General features: G+C 62.6%; 3 protein-coding genes across 3 annotated transcripts in view; 2 read left to right on the forward strand and 1 right to left on the reverse strand.

Moving 5' to 3' along the window:
- R3HDM2 (R3H domain containing 2) overlaps positions 1-5,519 on the reverse strand; it is a 32,345-nt gene extending 26,826 nt beyond the window's left edge. Inside the window, exon 1 of the mRNA XM_064141515.1 lies at positions 5,335-5,519. The gene's annotated coding sequence lies outside the window, so the exon portion shown is untranslated. The remainder of the gene's footprint in view (positions 1-5,334) is intronic.
- LOC135174310 (inhibin beta C chain-like) lies at positions 5,016-9,459 on the forward strand. The gene is made up of 4 exons (XM_064141562.1): positions 5,016-5,259; positions 5,324-5,447; positions 7,485-7,932; positions 8,180-9,459. The coding sequence occupies exons 1-4, from the start codon at positions 5,016-5,018 to the stop codon at positions 8,996-8,998; spliced, it is 1,635 nt and encodes a 544-aa protein (XP_063997632.1). The 3' UTR covers positions 8,999-9,459.
- Positions 9,460-16,538: 7,079 nt separating this feature from the next.
- Positions 16,539-20,171, forward strand: LOC135174293 (inhibin beta C chain-like). The gene is made up of 2 exons (XM_064141539.1): positions 16,539-16,845; positions 18,312-20,171. Exons 1-2 carry the CDS (start codon positions 16,539-16,541, stop codon positions 19,070-19,072), a joined length of 1,068 nt encoding a protein of 355 aa, XP_063997609.1. The 3' UTR covers positions 19,073-20,171.
- Positions 20,172-21,013: the final 842 nt, after the last annotated feature.

Consider the following 21,013-nt stretch of genomic DNA (forward strand, 5'->3'; position numbering starts at 1 on the left):
CCAAGGAAAGGGCACCAGCACTTGACATGAACCCAATCTGTCAATGGCTTGGGCAGACACGTGGGCAGTGAGGAGCAGGAGGGGAACCCTAAGCAGGCTCCATTCAGCTCCAGAGACTGATAAATAATTCAGGAGCAGCAGTGCCGCAATCCAGAGCGCTTAAAAATAGCACAGGAGCGGCGCCAGGGGAGGGGAGGGGTGGGAGAGGAGCTGGGAGAGGTGGCATGGAGCACAGGGAGAGGTGGCATGGAGCACAGGGAGAGGTGGCATGGAGCACAGGGAGAGGTGGCATGGAGCACAGGGAGAGGTGGCATGGAGCACAGGGAGAGGTGGCAAGGAGCACAGGGAGAGGTGGCAAGGAGCACAGGGAGAGGTGGCATGGAGCACAGGGAGAGGTGGCAAGGAGCACAGGGAGAGGTGGCATGGAGCGGTGGCATGGAGCACAGGGAGAGGTGGCATGGAGCACAGCATGTGTGGCACCAGGCTGAGCAGCTCCAGGAACCTGCAGCAACTCAGCTCTAGGTTCTGCTCCCAGCGGACCCCAGCACGGTGGGGGCTGGAAGGGTCCTCTGGGGCTTACCCAGCCCAAGCCCCCTGCACCAGCAGGGTAGCCACAGCTGCTTGCCCGGGGTCACAATGGCCAGGCTGGGTTGGGAGCCTTCCAGAGATGACTCCACAACCTCTCTGGGCAGCCTGCTCCTGGCCTGCAGCAGGGAAGTTTCTCCTCCTGTTGCGACAGAAGTGTCTCGGCGAGGCTGCAGTGTGGCTGTCCCCCAGCTCTGGCTGGTGCCTGCTGGCTTTGCCCTGCCCACAGGGCAGCAGGCAGGGCAAGGATCCCACCACCAGCATGCCCAAAGCCTCCAAAAGAGGCCAGCTCCGGAGACACGGCCAAGCCCTTCTGTGACGCAAGAGGTTCCTGTGCCTAGGCTGAGCTGAGGAGGAGCCAGATTCCCAAAGAAAGGATGCCAAAGCCAGAGGGAAAAGGGGAAAGCTTCGTTAAAAACCCCAGCAGAGCTCTCGGGAAGGCTGCTCCGAGGAGGCTGCAGCTGCCCACACTCAAGCGGCAGCACAGTTCCGCGGGAGGCAGCAGTGACTCAGCCTGCAGCACCCAGAGCCTGCCTGTGCTCCCCGCGCAGGAGGACCCTGGGCTGGGGACGGAGCCAGGCAGGAGCCAGGCATGCGCCAGGCAGGGGAATCCCAGCGCCGGCAGCAGCGGGCACAGCCCTGCCCACAGCCCTGCCCACGCCGCCGCGGAAACCACTGCTGCCAGCAGGGCTGGGGGCTCGCAGGGACCAAAGGACCCAGCTGGGCACCGGGGAGGTCACATCTGGAACCCCGGGGTCAGCTGTGGGCCCCTCGCTCCACGAAGGGGCTGGAGCAGGGCCAGAGAAGGGCAAGGAAGCTGGGCAAGGGTCCTGAGAACAAGGCTGGGGAGGAGCAGCTGAGGGAGCTGGGGAAGGACTTTTTAGGCTATCAGGGAGTGAGAGGACTGGGGGGGATGGAGCAAAGCTGGAGGTGGGGAGGGTGAGGCTGGAGGGGAGGAGGAAGTTGTTGAGCAGGAGAGTGGTGAGAGGCTGGCAGGGGGTGCCCAGGGAGGGGGTTGAGGCCCCATGGCTGGAGGTGTTTAAGGCCAGGCTGGGTGAGGCTCTGTGCAGCCTGCTCTAGGGTAGGGTGTCCCTGCCCGTGCCCATCCCTGCAGGTGTTTAAGGCCAGGTTGGATGAGGCTCTGGGCAGCCTGTTCTAGGGTAGGGTGTCCCTGCTCATGGCAGGGGGGTTGGCACTGGATGATCCTTGTGGTGCCTTCCAACCCTGACTGATTCTGTGATTCTGAGCTGGGAGTGGTGAGGCTGAAGGAGAGGAAGCTGAGGGGGGACCTCCTGGCTCTCTGCAACTGCCTGAGAGGAGGCTGGAGCCAGGTGGGGTTGGGCTCTGCTGCCTAGGATCAGGTGGTAGAATGAGAGGAAGCAGCCTGGAGCTGTGCCAGGGGAGGGCCAGGGTGGACATGAGGAAGGAACATTTTTTCCTGTCCTGGAGGCTGCCCACGGAGGTGGGAGCTGCCCCATCCCTGTTAGCATCCCAGGTCAGGCTGTTTGGGGCTCTGAGCAGCCTGCTCCAGTTGGGGATGTCCTTGCAGGCTGCAATGAGAGGGTTGGATGAGATGATCCTTGGAAATGTCCTCCCAGCCCAGGAGTCTCTGAGAATTCAAACCCTACAGAGAGCTCAGACCAGAGCCAGTCACAGAATCACAGAATCAGTCAGAGTTGGAAGGGGACCACAAGGATCAGGCAGTGCCAACCCCTGCCATGCCCAGGGACACCCTACCCTAGAGCAGGCTGCACACAGCCTCACCCAGCCTGGCCTTAAACACCTCCAGCCATGGGGCCTCAACCCCCTCCCTGGGCAAACCCTGCCAGGCTCTCACCACTCTCATGGTGCAGAACTTCCTCCTCACCTCCAGCCTCACTCTCCCCACCTCCAGCTCTGCTCCATCCCCCCCACTCCTGCCACTCCCTCACAGCCTCAAAAGTCTCTGCCCAGCTTTTTTGTAGTCCCCTTCAGCTCCTGGCAGGCCACAAGAAGGTCACCTGGGAGCCTCCTCTGCTCCAGCCTGCACAGCCCCAACTCTTTCAGGCTGTGCTCACAGCAGAGCTGCTCCAGCCCTCTGCTCATCCCCATGGCCCTGCCTCTGCACAAGTCCTACAGGAAGGCTTTTTTCTAACGATGATTATTTTCTGAACTGGAGGATTTCTCCCCCTTGCACTCCGGAGTGGGGGTTAGAGATAGCAGCACTGGCAGGGGTTTAAATTTAGCAGCACAAATGGCATGGGTGCTAAAAGGGGAGCTGAGTGCATCTGCGCTGCGAGGGGAGGACTCGGGGCACAGGCAGCACAGGGGAACGTCTGAAGTACCCACGGAGAGCCAGCTCCAAGGAGATGGAGAAGGGATCAAGGGACAAGATTCTCAACAAGTAACAAGGACAGGAAACCAGGTGGGGCTTGGGGTTTGTTCTGCCAAGGGACAGGGCAAGAGGAAATGGCCTCGAGTTGCTCCAGGGTTGGGCATCAGAAGCAAATTCCTCAGTGGCCCAGGCTGCCCATTTGATTGAATCATCACCTCTGAGTGGTTTCAAAGGCTTGGGCAGCCTGGAGGGTGTCCTGCCAATGCCAGGCAGGCTGGAAATGGAAGATCTTCAAGGTCATTTCCAACCCAACCCATCCTGTGAATCCACGAATGAAAGCTGCAGAGATGTGGTGCTGAGGGCCATGGTTCAGCACCAGCTTCGGCAGTTAAGAGAAGGGTTGGGCTGGATGAGCTCCTCCAGCCCAGACAGCTCCATGCTGAGACACCCTGGAGCAACAAATGCACTGAGCAGAGGCCAAGTTGATAAATCAGCTCCTGGGAAGAGGAATCAATTCACCTCCCTGTGAAACCTCACAGCTGCTCTGGGGGCATCATCCCCACGGTGTGACACCAGCACAGCCAGACCCCAGACCTGGAAGGTGAGGAGCTGAGGTGGTCACCCACGGCACAGTCCAGCTGAGATACCAATCTGGAAAGCCATTTCCAACCCAGAATTCGAGGCAGGGTCTAGAAGGGACCTAACCACCTTCTGCCCACCACATCTGCAGGCCAGGCCAGAGGAGCTGCCTGCAGGCAGTCGCTGCCCTGCCAGACACAGCCAGCCCCGAGGGTGAAGCAGGACACGGGGAAGAAGAGAGGCAAAGACCTCACCACCAAGTTCGGGTTCTCAGTGGCTTAACAAAGAGACCAAAGAACAGTTGCTGAGTTAACTGCTAAGAAAAGAGACAGCAGGAAACCCTCAGGGGCTGCAAATCGCCTTCAGGGGCTGCAAATCGCTTTCAGGGGCTGCAAATCGCCCTCAGGGGCTGCAAATCGCCCTCAGAGAGGTGGTTATGAGCTGCCTAAAGCCTTGCCCGCTGGCACAGCCCTAATCTACATCTGTGGTGCCCTTCCAAGAGGCAAACGCCCTCCTCCAGGAGGGCTCCGAAAGACAAAAGGATCACCAAGTCGTTTTGAACACCAGAGGCCAGTGGAGCAGCCCAGGCCTGGGCTCTGCCTTCTTGCTCAGCACAAAACAAAAAGAAAAGGGCAGAAGGAACAATGGAAGGCAGCAGAGGTTGCTGCCAAGGAGAGATAATGTAGATGGAATCCTAAAGGGACTGAAGATTCAGAGAGTGAGTTGGCAGAGGTCAGGTCCCACCAGCTGCATGCTCACCGTACCAGGAGCCTCTATCAGACCACTCCAAGCAGGCCAAAGCAAGACTCGAAGCCATCCCAAGGGACCTGTGAACCACACTGCCAGAACAGTGCCCTGGCAGGGGTCAGAAGCAGCTCTTGCCACACTCAGGCAGCTCCAACATCCACATGTACCCCAAACATCCCTGTACGACGAGGCAGGGAACAGCGAGCACCAAACCAACCCCTCCATCTGCCCTGCCAGTGGCCCTCGGAACACCTCTCCTGCGCTCCAGCCAAGCCAGGGAGACCTCCAGCTCCACAGCATCTCCACACAGCAGCGCCCCGCAAGCCAGCGACGCTCCCAGGGAAGCGTTTCAAAGCAAAAGACGTCGTCTGGGAGGGCACCAGAAAGCTCTCCCCGCACTGCCCGGGCACTGCACCGCAGGCCGGGGGCTGCTCCCCCACCTGTTGCTCCTCTTCCTCCTCAGCCTCCTGCCAGCGCCGCAGCGCCCGCAGAGAGCGGCGAGCGAGGCACAGGCTCACCGGGATCACACCGGGATCACACCGGGATGACACCGGGATCACAGCGGGATCACAGCGGGATGACACCGGGATCACAGCGGGATCACACCGGGATCACAGCGGGATCACAGCGGGATGACACCGGGATCACACCGGGATGACACCGGGATCACAGCGGGATCACAGCGGGATGCCAACGTACCCGGGGCAGCCGCAGCGCCCATGTGCTCCGTGAACTCGCCGAGGCGAGCGACCTGCTGCCAGCTCCCCCACGCACCGACACGGCTGAGGAGATGGCGGAGACCTCGCCGGCCCCCGGCCCCGAGGGGCGGTCAAACTCGGCCCCCGGGGGCTCCCTGCCCACCCGGGAGCCCCACGCACACTCCAAAGCCAGGGAAAGAGCGGGGACGCGAGGAGGACACCGCACGCCGGTGCCCCGGGTGCCGCCTGTCGCCTCTCGGCTCGGGGGCACCGCCGACTGCCCTGACGGCGCCGAACCCCAGGCCCAGCCCTCCCCGCTCGGCTCCCCCGCGCTCTGTGCGGCCCCCCCCCCCCCGCCCCCCCTCACCGCGCCCACCCTACCCCCCCCCCCCCCCGGCAGCAAGCACTTACCGGGCCGGGCCGGGTCGGGCCCTGCGCCGCGGCGCCGCCGCCGCCGCCACCACCCCGGGCCGGGCTTGGGCCAGCGCGGGCCACCCGGGCGGGGCGGCGGAGACGGCGGGAGGGTGCAGGGGGACAGGACGGGGAGAAGGGGGCGGCCGGAACGGGGAGGAAAGGGAAAAGAAACAGAGAGGAGGGGGGGGGGGGGGGGAGGGGGAGGGGAAAAAAAAAGAGAGAGGGGGAAAAAAAAAAGGAGGCAGGCGGCGGCGGCCCCCCCGCGCGCGTGCGTCACGCCCCTGCGTGTCGCGTCATCGCCGCGCGCCCGCCGCGTTGCCGTGGCAACCGCCAGGACGCGGCGCAGGAACCCCCCCCCCGCGGCGGGTGTCGACAGCGCCCCCTAACGGCGCGGAGGCCGCAGAGGGAGATCACAGCCTCGCAGCGTCACAGTAGCACAGGAACACAGGATCACAGGATCACAGTGCCACAGGATCACAGCATCACAGCATCACAGCATCACAGTATCACAGCATCACAGGATCACAGGATCACAGTATCACAGCATCACAGGATCACAGGATCACAGGATCACAGGATCACAGGATCACAGAATCACAGAATCACAGGATCACAGCATCACAGCATCACAGAATCACAGGATCACAGCATCACAGGATCACAGAATCACAGCATCACAGTATCACAGCATCACAGAATCACAGCATCACAGTATCACAGCATCACAGCACCACAGAATCACAGTCTCACAGTATGACCGAGGTTGGAAGAGACCTCACAGCTCATCAAGTCCAACCCTTTAGCACAGAGCTCAAGGCCAGACCATGGCACCAAGTGCCACATCCAACCTTGCCTTGAACAGCTCCAGGGACGGCGACTCCACCACCTCCCCGGGCAGCCCATTCCAGTGTCCAATGACTCTCTCAGTGAAGAACTTTCTCCTCACCTCCAGCCTAAATCTCCCCTGGCACAGCCTGAGGCTGTGTCCTCTTGTTCTGGTGCTGGCCACCTGAGAGAAGAGAGCAACCTCCTCCTGGCCACAACCTCCCCTCAGGTAGTTGTAGACAGCAATGAGGTCTCCCCTGAGCCTCCTCTTCTCCAGGCTAACCAATCCCAGCTCCCTCAGCCTCTCCTCGTAGGGCTGTGCTCAAGGCCTCTCCCCAGCCTCTTTGCCCTTCTCTGGACACGCTCAAGCATCTCAATGTCCCTCCTAAACTGGGGGGCCCAGATGGAGCTCTGGGGTGTGGAGCCAGCTGAGGCACTGCCCTTAGGGGAGGGGTCATAGAATGGTAGGATCAGGCAGGTTGGAAGAGAGCTCTGAGCTCACCCAGCCCAATCTAGCACCCAGCCCGATCCGATCAACCAGACCATGGCACTGAGTGCCCCAGCCAGGCTTGGCTTCAACACCTCCAGCCATGGGCACTGCACCACCTCCCTGGGCAGCCCATTCCAGTGCCAATCACTCTCTCAGTGCAGAGCTTCCTCCTAACATGCAGCCTACACCAGTGCCAGTCTCTGTCCACTCACTACTGTGGCCCCGTCCCTAGCGGACTGCCCTGGGGGGTCCTCCCCTTGTCCCGGTGGTCTCCCTCCTCCCCGGCGTTCCTTCTGCTCTGCCCCGAGGGTCTCCATCTCCCGGCCGAGTCTCCCTTCTGCCGAGGGTTCCTCCTCTCCCGATGGTCCCCTCTCTCCCGGGCATCCCCCTCTCCCTGGAGCCTTTCGTCTCCAGAGGGTCTCCTTGTCCCCGGGGGTCCTCCTCTCCCAGTGGTCCCACCTCGCCCCATGGGGAACCCCCACATTGCGCCATGGGCACCTGCCGCCCAACTCCCTGCCATCTGCCTGGGCACCCCCATCCTGGGGTCGGCACCGGAGTGGACCCGGGGTGGGATTCCTTGCCCCGACAGCTCCGGGTCCCCGCCCAGACCGAAGTGCCCCCGCCCGGCTCCACCTTAACCGGGGACGAGCGGCGCAGCGGCTGCCCCGTGCCGGGAGAGGCTGCTGCGGATTCCCAGGGCCCTTTATCTCGCCCGGGATCAGCCAATATTTGCGGTCACGTCAGGGGAACGAGCCCTTCTCCGCTCCCCGCCGCCGCCGAGCCTGCCTCTGCCCCACCTGCTGCCGCCCTCGGCTCTCCCGGCCCCATTCAGGCTCATCGGGCAGTCGGAGGAACTCTGTCCGTACCCTTCCTCAAGCTGTCACCTCCTGGCGCCAGAGATGAGCGCCAAGGTGGCTTTCCTGCTCCTGAGCCTTTTGAGGATGACAGCTCCCAAGGGAATGCGGTGCCCAGCCTGTGGGCTGGCAGCGCTGGCACCCAGCACGCAGCAGGACGTGCTGAAGGCGCTGGCCAAGCAGAGCATCCTCTCCAAGCTCCGCTTGCCCGACAGGCCAAACATCACCCAGCCTGTGCCCAGGGGAGCTCTGCTGACCGCTCTGCACAGGCTGCGTGCGCAGCACACGGACGCGGCCGAGCCCTCGGGGATACCCCGGGATGGCAACACCCCACGCCTGCGTCCTGGGGTGAGCCTACAGGAATACGAGATCCTGAGCTTTGCTGAGTCAGGTAGGTACAGACCCCCACGCCCCGCGGGCATGGAGGTGGGGGACTGTTACGAGCGGTGGGAAGAAAGGCTCTGCTTGCGGGAGGGTGGTGAGGGCTGAGAGCCCATTTCCTTTTGTCCTGTCCCTTGTTCCTTGGCAGAAGAGACCAAGCCCCACCTGGCTCCAGCCTCCTTTCAGTGAGCTGTGCAGCAGCCCGAGAAGGAGGAGCAGCAGTGGGGCCCCTCTATGTGCTGTGCCCTGCTCCCTGCTTTGGCTGCATCCTCCCTTTGCTCTGGCTCAGTAGCCCCCGGCTGAGGGACCCCTCACACACACCTCCTCCTCGCTTCACCTCCTGACTCTGCTTTCGGTTCTGTGCTCAGGGTCCTCCACCTCCCGCAGTGTCCTCCTTCATTTCCTCTTCACCCGGGACCTGTCCGGGAGCATCGAGATCCTCCAGGCCACCCTCTACCTCTTCTGGACAGTCCCCGGTCTTGGGACTCATCCTGTCACCGTCAGGCTCCTGCAGCCAGACCCGACGGGGCTGCACACGACGGTGACCAGCGAGACTCGGCTGCAGGTGCCGAGGAGCGGCTGGACCACGCTGGACGTGGGTGCTGCTGTCCAGCAGCTCTTCGGCCAAGGCAGCCAGAGGCTCACCGTGGAGCTGGAGGTGCCGGAGGCCCGGGGATCTCCCCTCCTGGCTGACCACAGTGACTCTCGCTGGCCCTTTGTGGCAGCCCGGGCGCGGGCAAGGGCACAGCACCACGTCCAGCGGCGCGGCATCGACTGCAGCGGGGACTCCCGCATGTGCTGCCGCAGGGAATTCTTCGTGGACTTCAAGGAGATCGGCTGGGAGGATTGGATCATCCATCCCGAGGGCTACCACATGAACTACTGCGCGGGGCTCTGCCCCCGGCACATGGCTGCCGCCCCCGGTCTCGCCGCCTCCTTCCACACCGCCGTCCTCAACCTCATCAAAGCCACCAACGCGGAGGCGGCTGCGGACTCCTGCTGCGTGCCCACCCAGCGCCGTCCGCTCTCGCTGCTCTACTATGACCGGGACAGCAACATCGTCAAGACTGACATCCCCGACATGATCGTGGATGCCTGCGGCTGTACCTGAGCCGCCCAGAGGAGGGGGGAGGGCAGGGCCTGTGCTGCGTGGGGTTCCCCTCCTCCTGGCCTCTCTGCTGGGAGACGGGAACCTGCCGAGGTGTTTCTCCTCCTGAGGCTGAAGCATCGAGGGTGATGCTGATCTGAGAGTCCTCTCCTTCCTCACCTCCCACATGGCTCTTCTGCCCCTTCAGATCTGCCCTCTCTGCCTCTGAGGTCAGCTCCTGATGGACACCAGACCCTTCTTCCATCTGTAAGGACCTCTGCTGAGCACAGCTCCCTGGGGGGCTTGGGGTAGCCCCAGCTCACCCTGCTGCTGGTCCCAGCCCAAGGCCATGGTGCAGCCCTCAACACAAACACGCTCAGCAGGTGCCAGCAGCAGCTGTCTGGAGCTGCTGGGGGAGACAGAAGCTGGGAAGATGCTGGGAGATGGCTGGGCCTGAGGGGAGGGGACCATCCATGGGACCCTGATCAGCTGGACATCAGGGTGAGGAGGGGTGAGGAAGGGGAAACTGATCCCAGGGGGAGGAAGGTGTCTCCCTCTGCCTGATGTTCAATAAAAGACTCCCAGCAGTGGTGTGTTCACGTGTGGGTGTGCCCACGTGGGTGTGCCCGTGTGAGCATGCACGAGTGCCCTCTCACCAGCCTGCAGGTCTTGCCTCCTCACCAAGGTGCAAGGTGCTGGATGTGCCCTGGCACAGACGGCCCCAGGATGGCACAGAATGGACCCATTCTGTCACATGCAGTCCTCTAGCCAACACCTTGGCCCTGGGCACTGAGGTTGGGCATCCAGCACCAGGATGCACCTTGCCCAAGGCCTGCAGTGCTGCTGGTCCCCACTGCTCTTGTGTTCTCTGCTCCTCAGCTGCCTTTCAGGGTGGCATTCAGAGCCCCTGATCTGGCTCAGCCATATCCTAGGCATGGCATGGGAGACTCTGGACACAGTGGGTGTGTGATTCCCACCAGGAAAGCCACCATTCCCTAGGCAAATTTCCCACTCCACTCAAACCACCTTTGGCCAATCCTGTCCCACATGGATACAAAACTGAGCAACTTTCCTCCCTTTTGGAGGGGATGGAAGCTGCCAGGAGAGACCCCCAAAGTCAAGGTGCCCGACACAACCCCATGCCAGCTCCCTCACTGGGCAGCAGCCTCTTGGCACGTCTCTGGCCCGTGGCCCAGAGCTGTTGCTGCTCTCACTGCCCCTTGCCAGCCATGCTGGCAGCAAAGTGGGACACGTTGGTGCTGTGAGAGCTGGGGGCAAAGAGCAGCTGTGACACAGCAGCTCCCTTACGTAACCTCGTGTCAGGGTTTCTCCACCTGGGAGGGCTGCAGAAGCAGGGAGAGGGTGCTGGGGGTGGGAGGTTCATGAGGGGAGCTCCCACCCAGGAGGATCCCCTGAGCTGTGTGCAGCTGCCTGGGGTGGAAGCAGGGTCCCATGGCCCACACTGCAAGCACTGATGAGCTCACCCCAGAAGCTGGAGACAGAGCTGAAGCAGGTGAGAAGAGGCTGGCAGAGAGAGGAGGCTGGCATAGGGCACTCTGGGTTGGCATCTGCTGTCCCACTCCAGGATCAGGTTGGTTGTTGCCATGAGTGGTTCTGGCTGGAGCTGGAGCCAGGATGAACATTGCCATCTGGGAATCTGTGGCAGCTGGAGTGGGGATGGAACAATCAGGAGCAGCAGTCAGTGTCTGTCCACATGAGCTGGTGGCAGCTGCTGCCCTTCTGGGGTGCAGAGCTGCACCTCCCCACCAGGTCACAGCACCTCCCATGCTGAGATCCAACCTCCCAGGCCTTGGTGCCTGCAGGACCTGGACTCAAAGGGTTTCCACTGACCCTGCACAGGCAGGGTGGAAGATCTGGGGATCAATAAGCCTTGGGGATCAATGAGGCCTGGGGATCGATGAGGTCTGGGGATCAATATTGTCTGGGACCCAAGGCCGCTTGCACAACCCCAAAGTGGGTTTGGTGTTTGCTTTGCCCTGCTTTTTTCCCTCCTTTTCCCAACTCCTCCTTTCCCTTTGGTGACCAAACAGCTTTCCTGGGGCTGGTGCTGAGCTCTTCAGGCTGCAGCAGGCGTGGGCAGGAAGGGGCTGAGGAGCTGGTTGCTGCTCACCGTGGCCCTGCAGATGGTGCAGCTCAGGGTGGCACAGGTCCACCTCAGGATGCCACAAGCTCTGGAGCAGGGCTGGATGCTCCCAGTTCCCCTTCGTGGCTCTACAGCACTCCTGCCAGGAACTTCCTTCAGTGCAGATGAGATCTGGCTTCCCCTCACTGTTCCACAGCCCTCATGGGGCACAACCCCCTCCTGCCACCCTCTCCCCACAGCCCAACTCTGCCTTTGCTGGGCTGCACACCTCAAGACATGCAGCAGGCTCTGCTGTCAGCCCTGCCCTCAGGCACAGGGACTTTGGGCATCTCCTGGTCCAGACCTCCCTTGTCATCAACATTGCTTCCTGTCACCTGGGCTGTGGCATAGCCACACCAAGACCCACAGGGCAGCTGCATCCCGATGGACACTAAGGCTCTGCTGATTTGAGGTGCCAGGGACAGCAGCAGCTTCCCTAAGAGGGGTGCCAGGTTCTGAGGCTCCTCCCTGTCCCTGGCAGCTTGACACAAGGACAGAACACAACGTCCTGGGGCTTGCCAACCACCTGAAAAGGTGCCCTCTGTGGTGCCTGCAGGCCAGAGGTTCCCCAGATGTGGAAGGGTCTCACCACACAGTGACTCCTGTCCACACATGGGGCTTGCCCTGCTCCCACAGTGGAGCCCTACAGCCCCTTCCCCACCCACAGCATGGGGCAAGGGTGAGCAAGGAACCCCTGGTGGCATTTAGACCTGGGCAACAGTGTGGTGTGAGCAGGGTGCAGCAGAAGAAGGGTGAGCCTGGCACAGCTCCATCCCTGCCTGCCAGAGCAGGGCCTCCAGCACACACAAGGAGCTTCTCAACCTGCAGCTGGTGGCCGTGGCAGGAGCTGCAGGTGGAGAAGTGACAGCCTGGGAAAAGTGACAGCCTGGGAAAAGTGACAGCCTGAGCTGCAGCACAGCCCCAGCTAATTTCACAAGAGTCCTCCCTCAGCAGTGAGAGTAACCTTGGTGTCAGAGTGGTGGCAAAGTACAGGTGGAGCTCTTCAGGGAGCAGGAGAGGAAAACTGAGACTTCCCACTGGGCATCCACTGGTGGGAAGAGAGGGGATGAGGGCAATGTTCACATCACACAATCCCAGGATGCCAGCATGGAGGGGTTGGAAGGGACCTCTGGAGCTCACCCAGTCCAACCTCTCTGCTCCAGCAGGGCACCCACAGCAGCTTGCACAGGGCCACAGTGGCATGGGGGGGTTGGAAGCTCTCTAAAGAAGACTCCACAACCACTCTGGGCTGCCTGCTCCAGGACTCCAGCACCCACACATCAAAGTTTCTCCTGGGTGCCAGTTTGTGCCCACTGCCCCTTGTCTTGTCTCTTGGCACCACTGAGCAGAGTCTGGCCCCAGCCTCTTGGCCCTCACCCTTCAGCTCTTGCTGAGCATTGCTCAGCTCCCCTCTGGGGCTGCTCTCCTGCAGGCTCTCAGCCCCAGGGCTTTCAGCCTTTGCTCCTCACAGAGCTGCTCCAGGCCCTTCAGCATCTTTAGAGCCTCCTTTGGCCTCCCTCCAGCAGTTCCCTGCCCCTTTTGAACTGGGAATCCCTGGACTGGGCATACTGCAGCGTCCCCTCTCCCCCTGCTGTGACACTGCATTTCTGCTGGGGTCCCCTCCTCACTCAGGGGGGGCTTTGGAGGGCAATGTTTCATCTGGGTACTCTGCCATGCTGCTCTGCTGGTCCTGCTGGGGCCAGTAAGCCTGGCAGGGAGCCCACTCTGCAGGCCCCCAGCCTGGCCCAGTGCTGGAGATGCCAAGCAGATAGAATCGAGCAGGCACTTGGGCTATGCCAGAGGTGACACAGGGAACAGGAGCTGCTGTCCCCTTGGCCCCCCGCTGCAGGAGGGGACAGGGATGTGAGGCTGCCGCGGGTGGCTCCTGGAAGGAGCCTTTGCCAGTATCAACAGACTCCGAAGCAAAGGTCCCAGCGCTGTGTGCCAGGGCGTCCCTCGCCAGGGCCAGGTTCTCAGGGGAGGGGTGGGAATTCCTGACAGCCCCCGGGCTTGCCTTGAAAAGGCTTAATCTTTAATTTCCCGATCCCACGGGCAGCTTCCAGCCGCAGTCGCCGGCTCCAAGACATCTTCCGTTCGGCTGCTGCGCGGCGCCGGTGCCCCTCTGCCCGCCCCCGCGCCAGGGATGCTCCTGCGGCCGTCGGTGCTACCCCCATGGGCTACCCCTCTGCCCGTGGGTTGCCGTCAGCCCCGACCAGGAGCTCGCAGGACCGGAGCCGGCTGAGGCCGGCGGGGTCGGGCCGGGGCCGGGGGCGGCTCAGCGCCAGCGGGAGGAGCCCGCGGGCTGCGGCAGTCGCCAGGTCCCGGGGAAGCTCCGGGACCGGAGGCTGCGGGGGATGGCTCCTTTGCCCCTCGCCCCTTCGCCGGGGTAGGCGACCTCGTTCCTTCGCGTCCCGGTGCGGCTGGGCTAGGAGCGCTGCCGTCGGGGCCGGCGACCTTCCCTCGCTGGCCCTAAGCCCTGGCCTCGTTCCCTTCCCACGGTCACCCGCGGCCCGCCCGGCCCCACCAGCCCCGTTCCTCCGGTCCTCGCCCAGGGGGTGCCAGCTGCCCACCCCCAGTCCTGCTCCTGCTCCAGCTCCAGCCCTCGCTGTGCCCTCAGCCCCCGCAGCTGCTCCCCCGAGCACCCCCTCTGGTGCATGAGCTCCTGTGCTTGCTCCAGGGGTGAGAGGTCTACGAGGTGGAAGCTTCTCAGTGCAGCCAGCACATGGCCTGTGCCATGACCATCCCCGGGAGGAGCTCCCCAGCTGCTTCTGGCACTTTTTAGGGTGGCACAGGTGGCAGAGCCACTCAGAAATGGAAGCCCCAGCAGGAGCCCTGCTCAGGTGCTGGTGCATGAGCTGTTGCTGGGTGGGTTCCTTGCCTAACCTTGTCCATTGGCACCTCTAGGTTGGGTCACCAGGTGCCACACTTGCCCCACCGGACACAGGGTCAGAGGTCCAGGACCCATGTGTGAAGCAAGTGCTGGGGGGGGGGGGGGGGCACCTGGGGGGTATTTTGGTCAGGTTGGTCCCTGGGCTTTGCTTTCTGGGAACTGTTTAATCAACAACACTCTTATGCAATGGGAGCAAGAACCACTCACAGCTCCACGCTGACCCCTGGCCTACATCTGGCCAGACTGAATGTGGGGAGTGGGCCTGAAGTTGTGGCATGGGGGGGGGGGGGGGCAAAGGATGGGATGCTCTTGTTAAGCTGGAGGTGAAAGGTGGGGGGGGGGTGTCATGGCAGCAGTTGGGGGGAGCTGGCCAGAGCAGAGGGATCTGGGCAGGTTTGGAGGGACTAATCCTATTGAGCAGACCTTGGTGAGGGTGGTAGGTTAGAGGGCACCCTGCCTGGCACTGCTCTTTGCCTCCTGTGCTATGCTGTGCCACAGCCCTGATCAGAGAATAGATCATGTAATGGTTTGGGTTGGAAGGGTCCTTTAAGGCTCATCTCATCCTCCTGCAGTCAGCAGGGACAGCTTCATCTGGTTCATGCTGCTCAGAGCCCCAGCAAGCCTGACCTTGAGTGTCTCCAGCAGCTTCCACTGGGCAACCTGTCCCTGTGTGCCACCACCCTCTGTGGATCTGGCAGGGAAGGAGGAGCTCAGCCCAGCACTGTGCCTCAGTGTCCCTTCTCTGCAGGTGTGAAGGTGGAAGGTGATGGCTGCTGGAAGGTGGAGGTGGTGGCACAGAGGTTTTAATGACCCCCCCCCGGCCTGGCACCAGGGCCAGTGCCACTCTGTGATGCTTCATGTGGGGCAGGTGTCAGGTGCAGGGACTTGTTTGCCTCCACGGGTTGGGAATTTCACCTTCCCTGGGAGACAGAGAGGAAAACCCCACAGCATGGCAACATGGCACAAAAGGCATGGGCATGGGCACGGGGTGGGCATGGGCACGGGGTGGGCACCTCCACAAACACCCAAATATTCAAGACAGGGCTTGAAAGGGAGTGTGCAGCTGTGTGGGCACCACGGTGCCAGCGAGTGCACCATGAGCACGCCCTGTGCCCCGGTGCCCACGTAGAAGTGCCATCTGCTCCGCTCCGCCAGCGCCCAGCAGTGCCACGGGCACGCTGCCTGCAGCCAGGGCTCACAGGCCCCGTGGGAGCCAGGCTCCCAGGCCAGGCTGTGCCCACTCTTTCCTTCTGTTGACATTCCTGAGCTATTCTGGGAGCTGCCAGCAGGCCAAGCCAGCCAAGAACTTTGCCCCTTGCACCGCGGTTGCATCATCTCCGGTGGGTACTTTTTTCCCAGACAGCCCACTCTGTTTACACGTCACCTCGGTGCCCGGCCAGGGGCAGAGGCTCTGTGTGGTCAAGACCTTGGAGTCGGTGCTGCGTGGCACAGTAGGCACATACTTGAAGGCCTGGTTGGGCTTTGTGCCCCCTCTGGACTTGGTGGGTTCTCCGCTCTGGCACAGCGCTGGGCCAGCAGACTGGCACCTCATGCCAGTTCTGGGGGGTGTGTGTGGGGGGGGTCCTACAGGACCCTGTGCCCTTCTCTAAGTGCAGAACATCCTCAGGTTGATGGGACCTGCTCCCTCGGGAGCCCTCAGGGCACAGGATGCCAGCTTCAGTTCTAGGGGAGGCTTAGTGTGGCCCTTTGCTGGCCCTGCCCAGCTCTGTCGTGGGGTCAGGCTGGAGCAGGCAGCCTCAGGAAGGGCTCAGCCCCCCCAAGACTCAGCACATCATACCCAGAGACGTCAACAGTCCCATCCTAGGAATGTCCCCCGAACCCTGCTGGGCTCTCTGTGGGTCTGGGCCTCTTAGGGTACCCCGGGGGGGGCAATGCACAGGCTCGTGGAGTGCAGCTTTGTAGGCTGCACGGGCAGGCAGGTGAGGCTGGGATCCATCCGGGATCCACCTGAGATGCTGCTCCAGGATCCCTGCTCTTCCACACAGCCCTCCCACCCTGCGGGTTCTGGCCCAGGCAGAGACGCCCAGCACTGAGCTGTCCCCCGTCAGGGGCTGCCAGCCTGGGCCCCCCCTGCACCCCGAGGGAGATGCCAGAGCCCACGAGTGTGCAAGCCCTTGGAGCAGCCCCTGCACGTTGCACACCCAGGTGAAGCTTCGCCCTGCACAGCCCTCTCGTGTGCCCCCCCTCTAGCTCACGCCCAGCTCCCACGATGCTGCGTTCCTTTCGAGGACCCTCCCGGGGTGGGACCCCACGCCCTGGCACGGAGCACGAAGCCCCTTCCCCCGGGAAAACGGGTCTCTGCCCGCCCCCTCCGCGGGGAGGTGGGGGGGGGGGGGGGGCTAATCCCGGTAAATCCCCGGCCGCAACCCGCCGGGATGGGACGGGACGGGCAGGTGAGCTGGCCAATGGCGGGGGGGCGCACCGGGCCCGCCCCCAGCCTCAGGTGCCCAAAGCGGACGGGTCGCGGCTCGCCACCACCGGTACCGTTCCGGTGCGTCCCGTCGGTGCGGATGGCGACGGCTAGAGGCGCGGGGCCGTGGCTGCTGCTGGCCGCGGTCGTGCTATGCGCGGCGGCGGAGCCTCGCTGCCCGGGCTGCGCGGCGGCAGCGGAGCGGAGGCTGCTGGAGGAAGCAGCCAAACGGCAGCTGCTGGAGAAGCTCCGGCTCCGGGAACGACCCAAGCTCATCCACGCCGTGCCCCGCGCTGCCGTGGCCCGGGCACTGCGGAGGCTGCAGGCGGGAGGTGCCCGTCGAGGCCCCGAGGAGGAGGAGGAAGAAGAAGAGCGGAGCTACGAGATCATCAGCTTCGGGGAGCCAGGTGGGTACCGGCTGCCAGCCTCGACGGGGCTGGCGGGAGATGGGCTGTGCCCGGTGCCAGACCGGGGCACCCCGGGAGAGCCTTCCCCTGGGGATGTGCAGCTCCCCCAAGCCCTGCGAGCTGGAGCAGGGATGGGGCAGGGGTCGCTGCCACCCACCCCGTGCAGCAGGGTGGAGCTGCCTGGAGCTGGTGCAGGCTTCTAGAACTGTGAGGCTGGAGAAGACCTTGGAGGGCATCGAGTCCAACCACTCACCCAGAGCTCACATCCACACCACTGCTGCTAAACCACATCCCTCAGCACCACATCCACGTGTCCCTTGGACACCTCCAGGGATGGGCAATCCACCACCTCCCTGGGCAGCCTGTTCCAGGGCCAGAGCACCTCTACCTTGAGGTGCTGGAAGGTGTCCAGAGAAGGGTGACAAAGCAGGTGGGGGGCCTGGAGCACAGCCCTGTGAGGAGAGGCTGAGGGAGCTGGGGGGGTGCAGCCTGCAGCAGAGGAGGCTCAGGGCAGAGCTGATTGCTGCCTGCAGCTGCCTGCAGGGAGGCTGTAGCCAGGTGGGGTTGGGCTCTGCTGCCAGGCAGGCAGGGCCAGGAGAAGGGGACATAGCCTCAAGCTGTGCCAGGGCAGGCTCAGGCTGGATGTTGTTAGGAAGCTGTACCCAGAGAGAGTGATTGGCACTGGAATGGGCTGCCCAGGGAGGTGGTGCAGTGCCCATGGCTGGAGGTGTTGGTGCCAAGCCTGGCTGGGGCACTTAGTGCCATGGTCTGGTTGGTTGGGCAGGGCTGGGGGCTGAGTTGGGCTGGGTGAGCTTGGAGCTCTCTGCCAACCTGGTTGATTCTATGATTCTAATATCCAACCTGAACCTCCCCTGGCACAACTGGAGGCAGTTTCCTCTTGTCCTGCCACCTGTTGCACGTGAGAAGAGACCAACTCCCACCTCACTCCCACCTCCTTTGAGGTTGTTGAGGAGGGTGATGAGGTCTCCCCTCCAGTCTTCTGAAGACTAAACAACACTTCCCTCAGCATTCCTCACAAGACCTCCCTGTGAAGATTCTTAGAATGGGTTGGGTTGGAAGGGAACTCCAAAATCAGTCAGTGCCAACCCCCTGCCACGGGCAGGGACACCAGCCTGGCCTTGAACACCTCCAGAGAAAGGACATCCACAACCTCCCTGGGCAACCTGCACCAGTGTCTCCTCACCCTCACCCTGTCACTGCCAGCCCTTGCCCAAACTCCCTCCCCAGCTCTCCTGGAGCCCCTTCAGCTACTGGAAGGCTGCTCTAAGGTCTCTCTGGAGCCTTCTCTTCTCCAGGCTGAACAGCTCCAACTCCCTCATCCTGCCCCATAGGGGAGGTGCTCCAGAAAGAAACTGAACAAGATTGGCCCAGATGTGCAGGAAGGTGGCACAGCCTCACCCCCACCAGCACCCTGCAGCCTTCACCTTGTCCCTTTCTCCCCTCAGAGCCCAGGTCCCCCTCTGCCTTGGGGCTGCAGTTCCAGTTCAGCCACACCCAGGACCAGGACATTCACATCCTGCAGGCTCAGCTTTGGCTCTACCTCCGAGTGCCCCAAGACCTGGTGACCAGCCTCACCCTGAGGATCTTCCTTGCCGGTGGGGCAGGGGAGGTGGCAGGAGGCAACCGCACGCTGCTGAGCGAGCAGCAGCTGAGTGCCAGGGGCAGCGGCTGGCACACCCTCACCCTCATGCCCACCCTGCAGAGCTTCTTCGGGGGAGAGGGCAGGACCCTGCGGCTGGAACTGGAAAGCCACGGGGCCGGGGGTGATATCCTGGCGATGGTCAATGCCAGCTGGTCCCACCAGCCCTTCCTGGTGGCCAAAGCCAGGCTGAGGGAGCCAGGGCACCGCGTGGGCAAGCGCAGCCTCCGCTGCAGCCAGAACTCCAACCTCTGCTGCCGCAGGGACTACTACGTGGACTTCCGCGACATCGGCTGGAGCGACTGGATCATAAAGCCTGAGGGCTACCAGATAAACTACTGCGTGGGCCAGTGCCCACTCCACGTGGCTGGCAGCCCTGGCATGGCCTCCTCCTTCCACACAGCCGTCTTCAACCTGGTGAAAGCCAACAACATCCAGGCGTCGGGGCACTCCTGCTGCGTGCCCACGCGCCGCCGCCCGCTCTCCGTCCTCTACTTCGATCGCCACAGCAACATCGTCAAGACTGACATCCCTGACATGATTGTGGATGCCTGTGGCTGTAGCTAGGGTTGAGGGAGCCTTGCTGGGTCCCCCCCTCCCTTCTCCAGGACTGCCTCTTGAGGTGGAGGTTGGAGATGATGGAGACCTCTCTTGAGTGGGAGTCAGACCGTGGTGCAACGGATGCCTTTGGAATTCCAGGCTGGGAGGGAGAGGGTCTCACCAGAGGGAGCAGGGGTTGTGTCCAGAGAGCACCTGGGGCAGGGACTGCTGGGCACAAGCAGGACAGAGCCAAGGCCACACGAGACTGCCTGAGTCCAAGCTGTGGGTGGTCCATGACTGGCATCCCTGCTGCGACTGGCAGCATCTCTCTGGTCCCAAGTCGATCCCATGCTCCTGGTGGTTGCATTCCCCTCCGGGTGGGGGAGGGGTCCTGCTTTGTTCACCTTTGGAGTGCGTGGTGGCAGTCTGGGACTGGAGCCTGCTCGGGAGCAGTGGGGAAGGGGTCTGGCTGCTCCTAGTGGGAAGCTGGGGGACAAGAGGCAGTTCTGCTTCTCTGCCCTACTGCAGCAACTCTTGGGCCTGGTGCTGGGGACAGGTGGAATGAGGCCCAGGCAACAGGCTGGGAAGATGAGGATGGAGGGGCTGATGTTGTCAAGAACCCCAGAACCTCACTGACACCACTCAAGGGAGGCTCTGACTCAGGCTTTGTCTGTAAGACCACGCTGAAGGTAGAGGTTGGTTTTGTGCCTCCAGTTCTGCAGCTGCTGACAGCACTTCTGCAGCTGCTGGGGCTCTCTGCTGCCCTTGTCCTGCCTGCTCACCTCTCTCCTGGAGCTCCCACTCTGCCTCAGGACCTCAGAACTGCTGAGGCTGGAAGAGACCTTTGAGATCATCACACCCAACCCCTTGCCTAGAGCTCACCACAGCCCTTCCTGACACTTCTGCACCCACATGGGCTCTGCTTTTAATTTATTTGAGTGCTTTGGAGCAGCTTCCCCAATAAATGGTGGAAATGCAACCTCCAGGCTCTGGCTGCTCCCTCCTGGCACTGTCTGCTGAGACCCTGTGTGGGCAGGGCTGCAAAGGGAGCTCTTCCCTGGGGATGGGCAACCCAGGAACAGGGCAGGGCTGGGAACTGGGCATCACCTCGCTGGGAGCTGGTGAAGGGTAGGCTGTTCTGTGAGTGAGCATCTCAGAAGCTGCTCCCCAGCAGGGTGGGCACTGGGGTGGGGGTGTGGGGGGGGTACAGCCTCACTTGATGTTGGTGTTCTCCAACTGAACCAGTCCCCAGTGGAGCTCAGCTACAGCTCTGGAGACTCTGGGCCCAGCAGGGTGAGCCTAAGTGAGGCACAGCCCACCCCCAGCTCCTGTGCCCCCAGTGTAAGTACCAGGGGTTGTACCCCAGCCATGTCCCAGTACCCTCTCCAGGCCACTCGTGTCCTCCCCTAAACACCACATCACAGCCACAGTCTTGATCCTGCAGCAACCAGTCACAGAGCCTGGCATTGCCCATGGTGGTGGGCAGTGGGGAGTCTCCTCTGTAATTTGGGGTGGCAGCAGGTGCCCTCTGCTCATCCCTCTGAGGTCCTCCATGGCTGGTCTGGGTGCTTGTTGCACAAGCACCTACTCAAAGCTCAGTTTGTGGACAACCCCAGAGTCTTTTCCAGCCTTGGCCCTGTGCTGCTGTGCCCTGCGAGCGGGCAAAGGGCAGCTTTCATCAGCTAGCCACAGCTGGCAGCCCTCTGGCTGCAGGGGCGGGCATCACCCTGCTCCCCAAAACCTCTGCACCCACAGAGGTGGTTTCTGCCAATGGGATGCCTCAGCCTCAATCTGCTGGGCACTGCCTCATCCCCAGCACATCCCTGAGTGCCCAGTGGGGCATTTTGGTGGCGTCCCTGCTGCCAGGAGCCTGTGCTGCCATACACGTGGTGAGGGTTGCAGGTGCCAGGGAAGCAGGGGAGGATGTGGTCAGCGTCTGCACAGCCTCCCTGCTCCCTCCACACCAGC

The sequence above is a fragment of the Pogoniulus pusillus genome, unplaced genomic scaffold (genome assembly GCF_015220805.1).
Source record: "Pogoniulus pusillus isolate bPogPus1 unplaced genomic scaffold, bPogPus1.pri scaffold_58_arrow_ctg1, whole genome shotgun sequence".
Lineage (NCBI taxonomy): Eukaryota > Metazoa > Chordata > Aves > Piciformes > Lybiidae > Pogoniulus > Pogoniulus pusillus.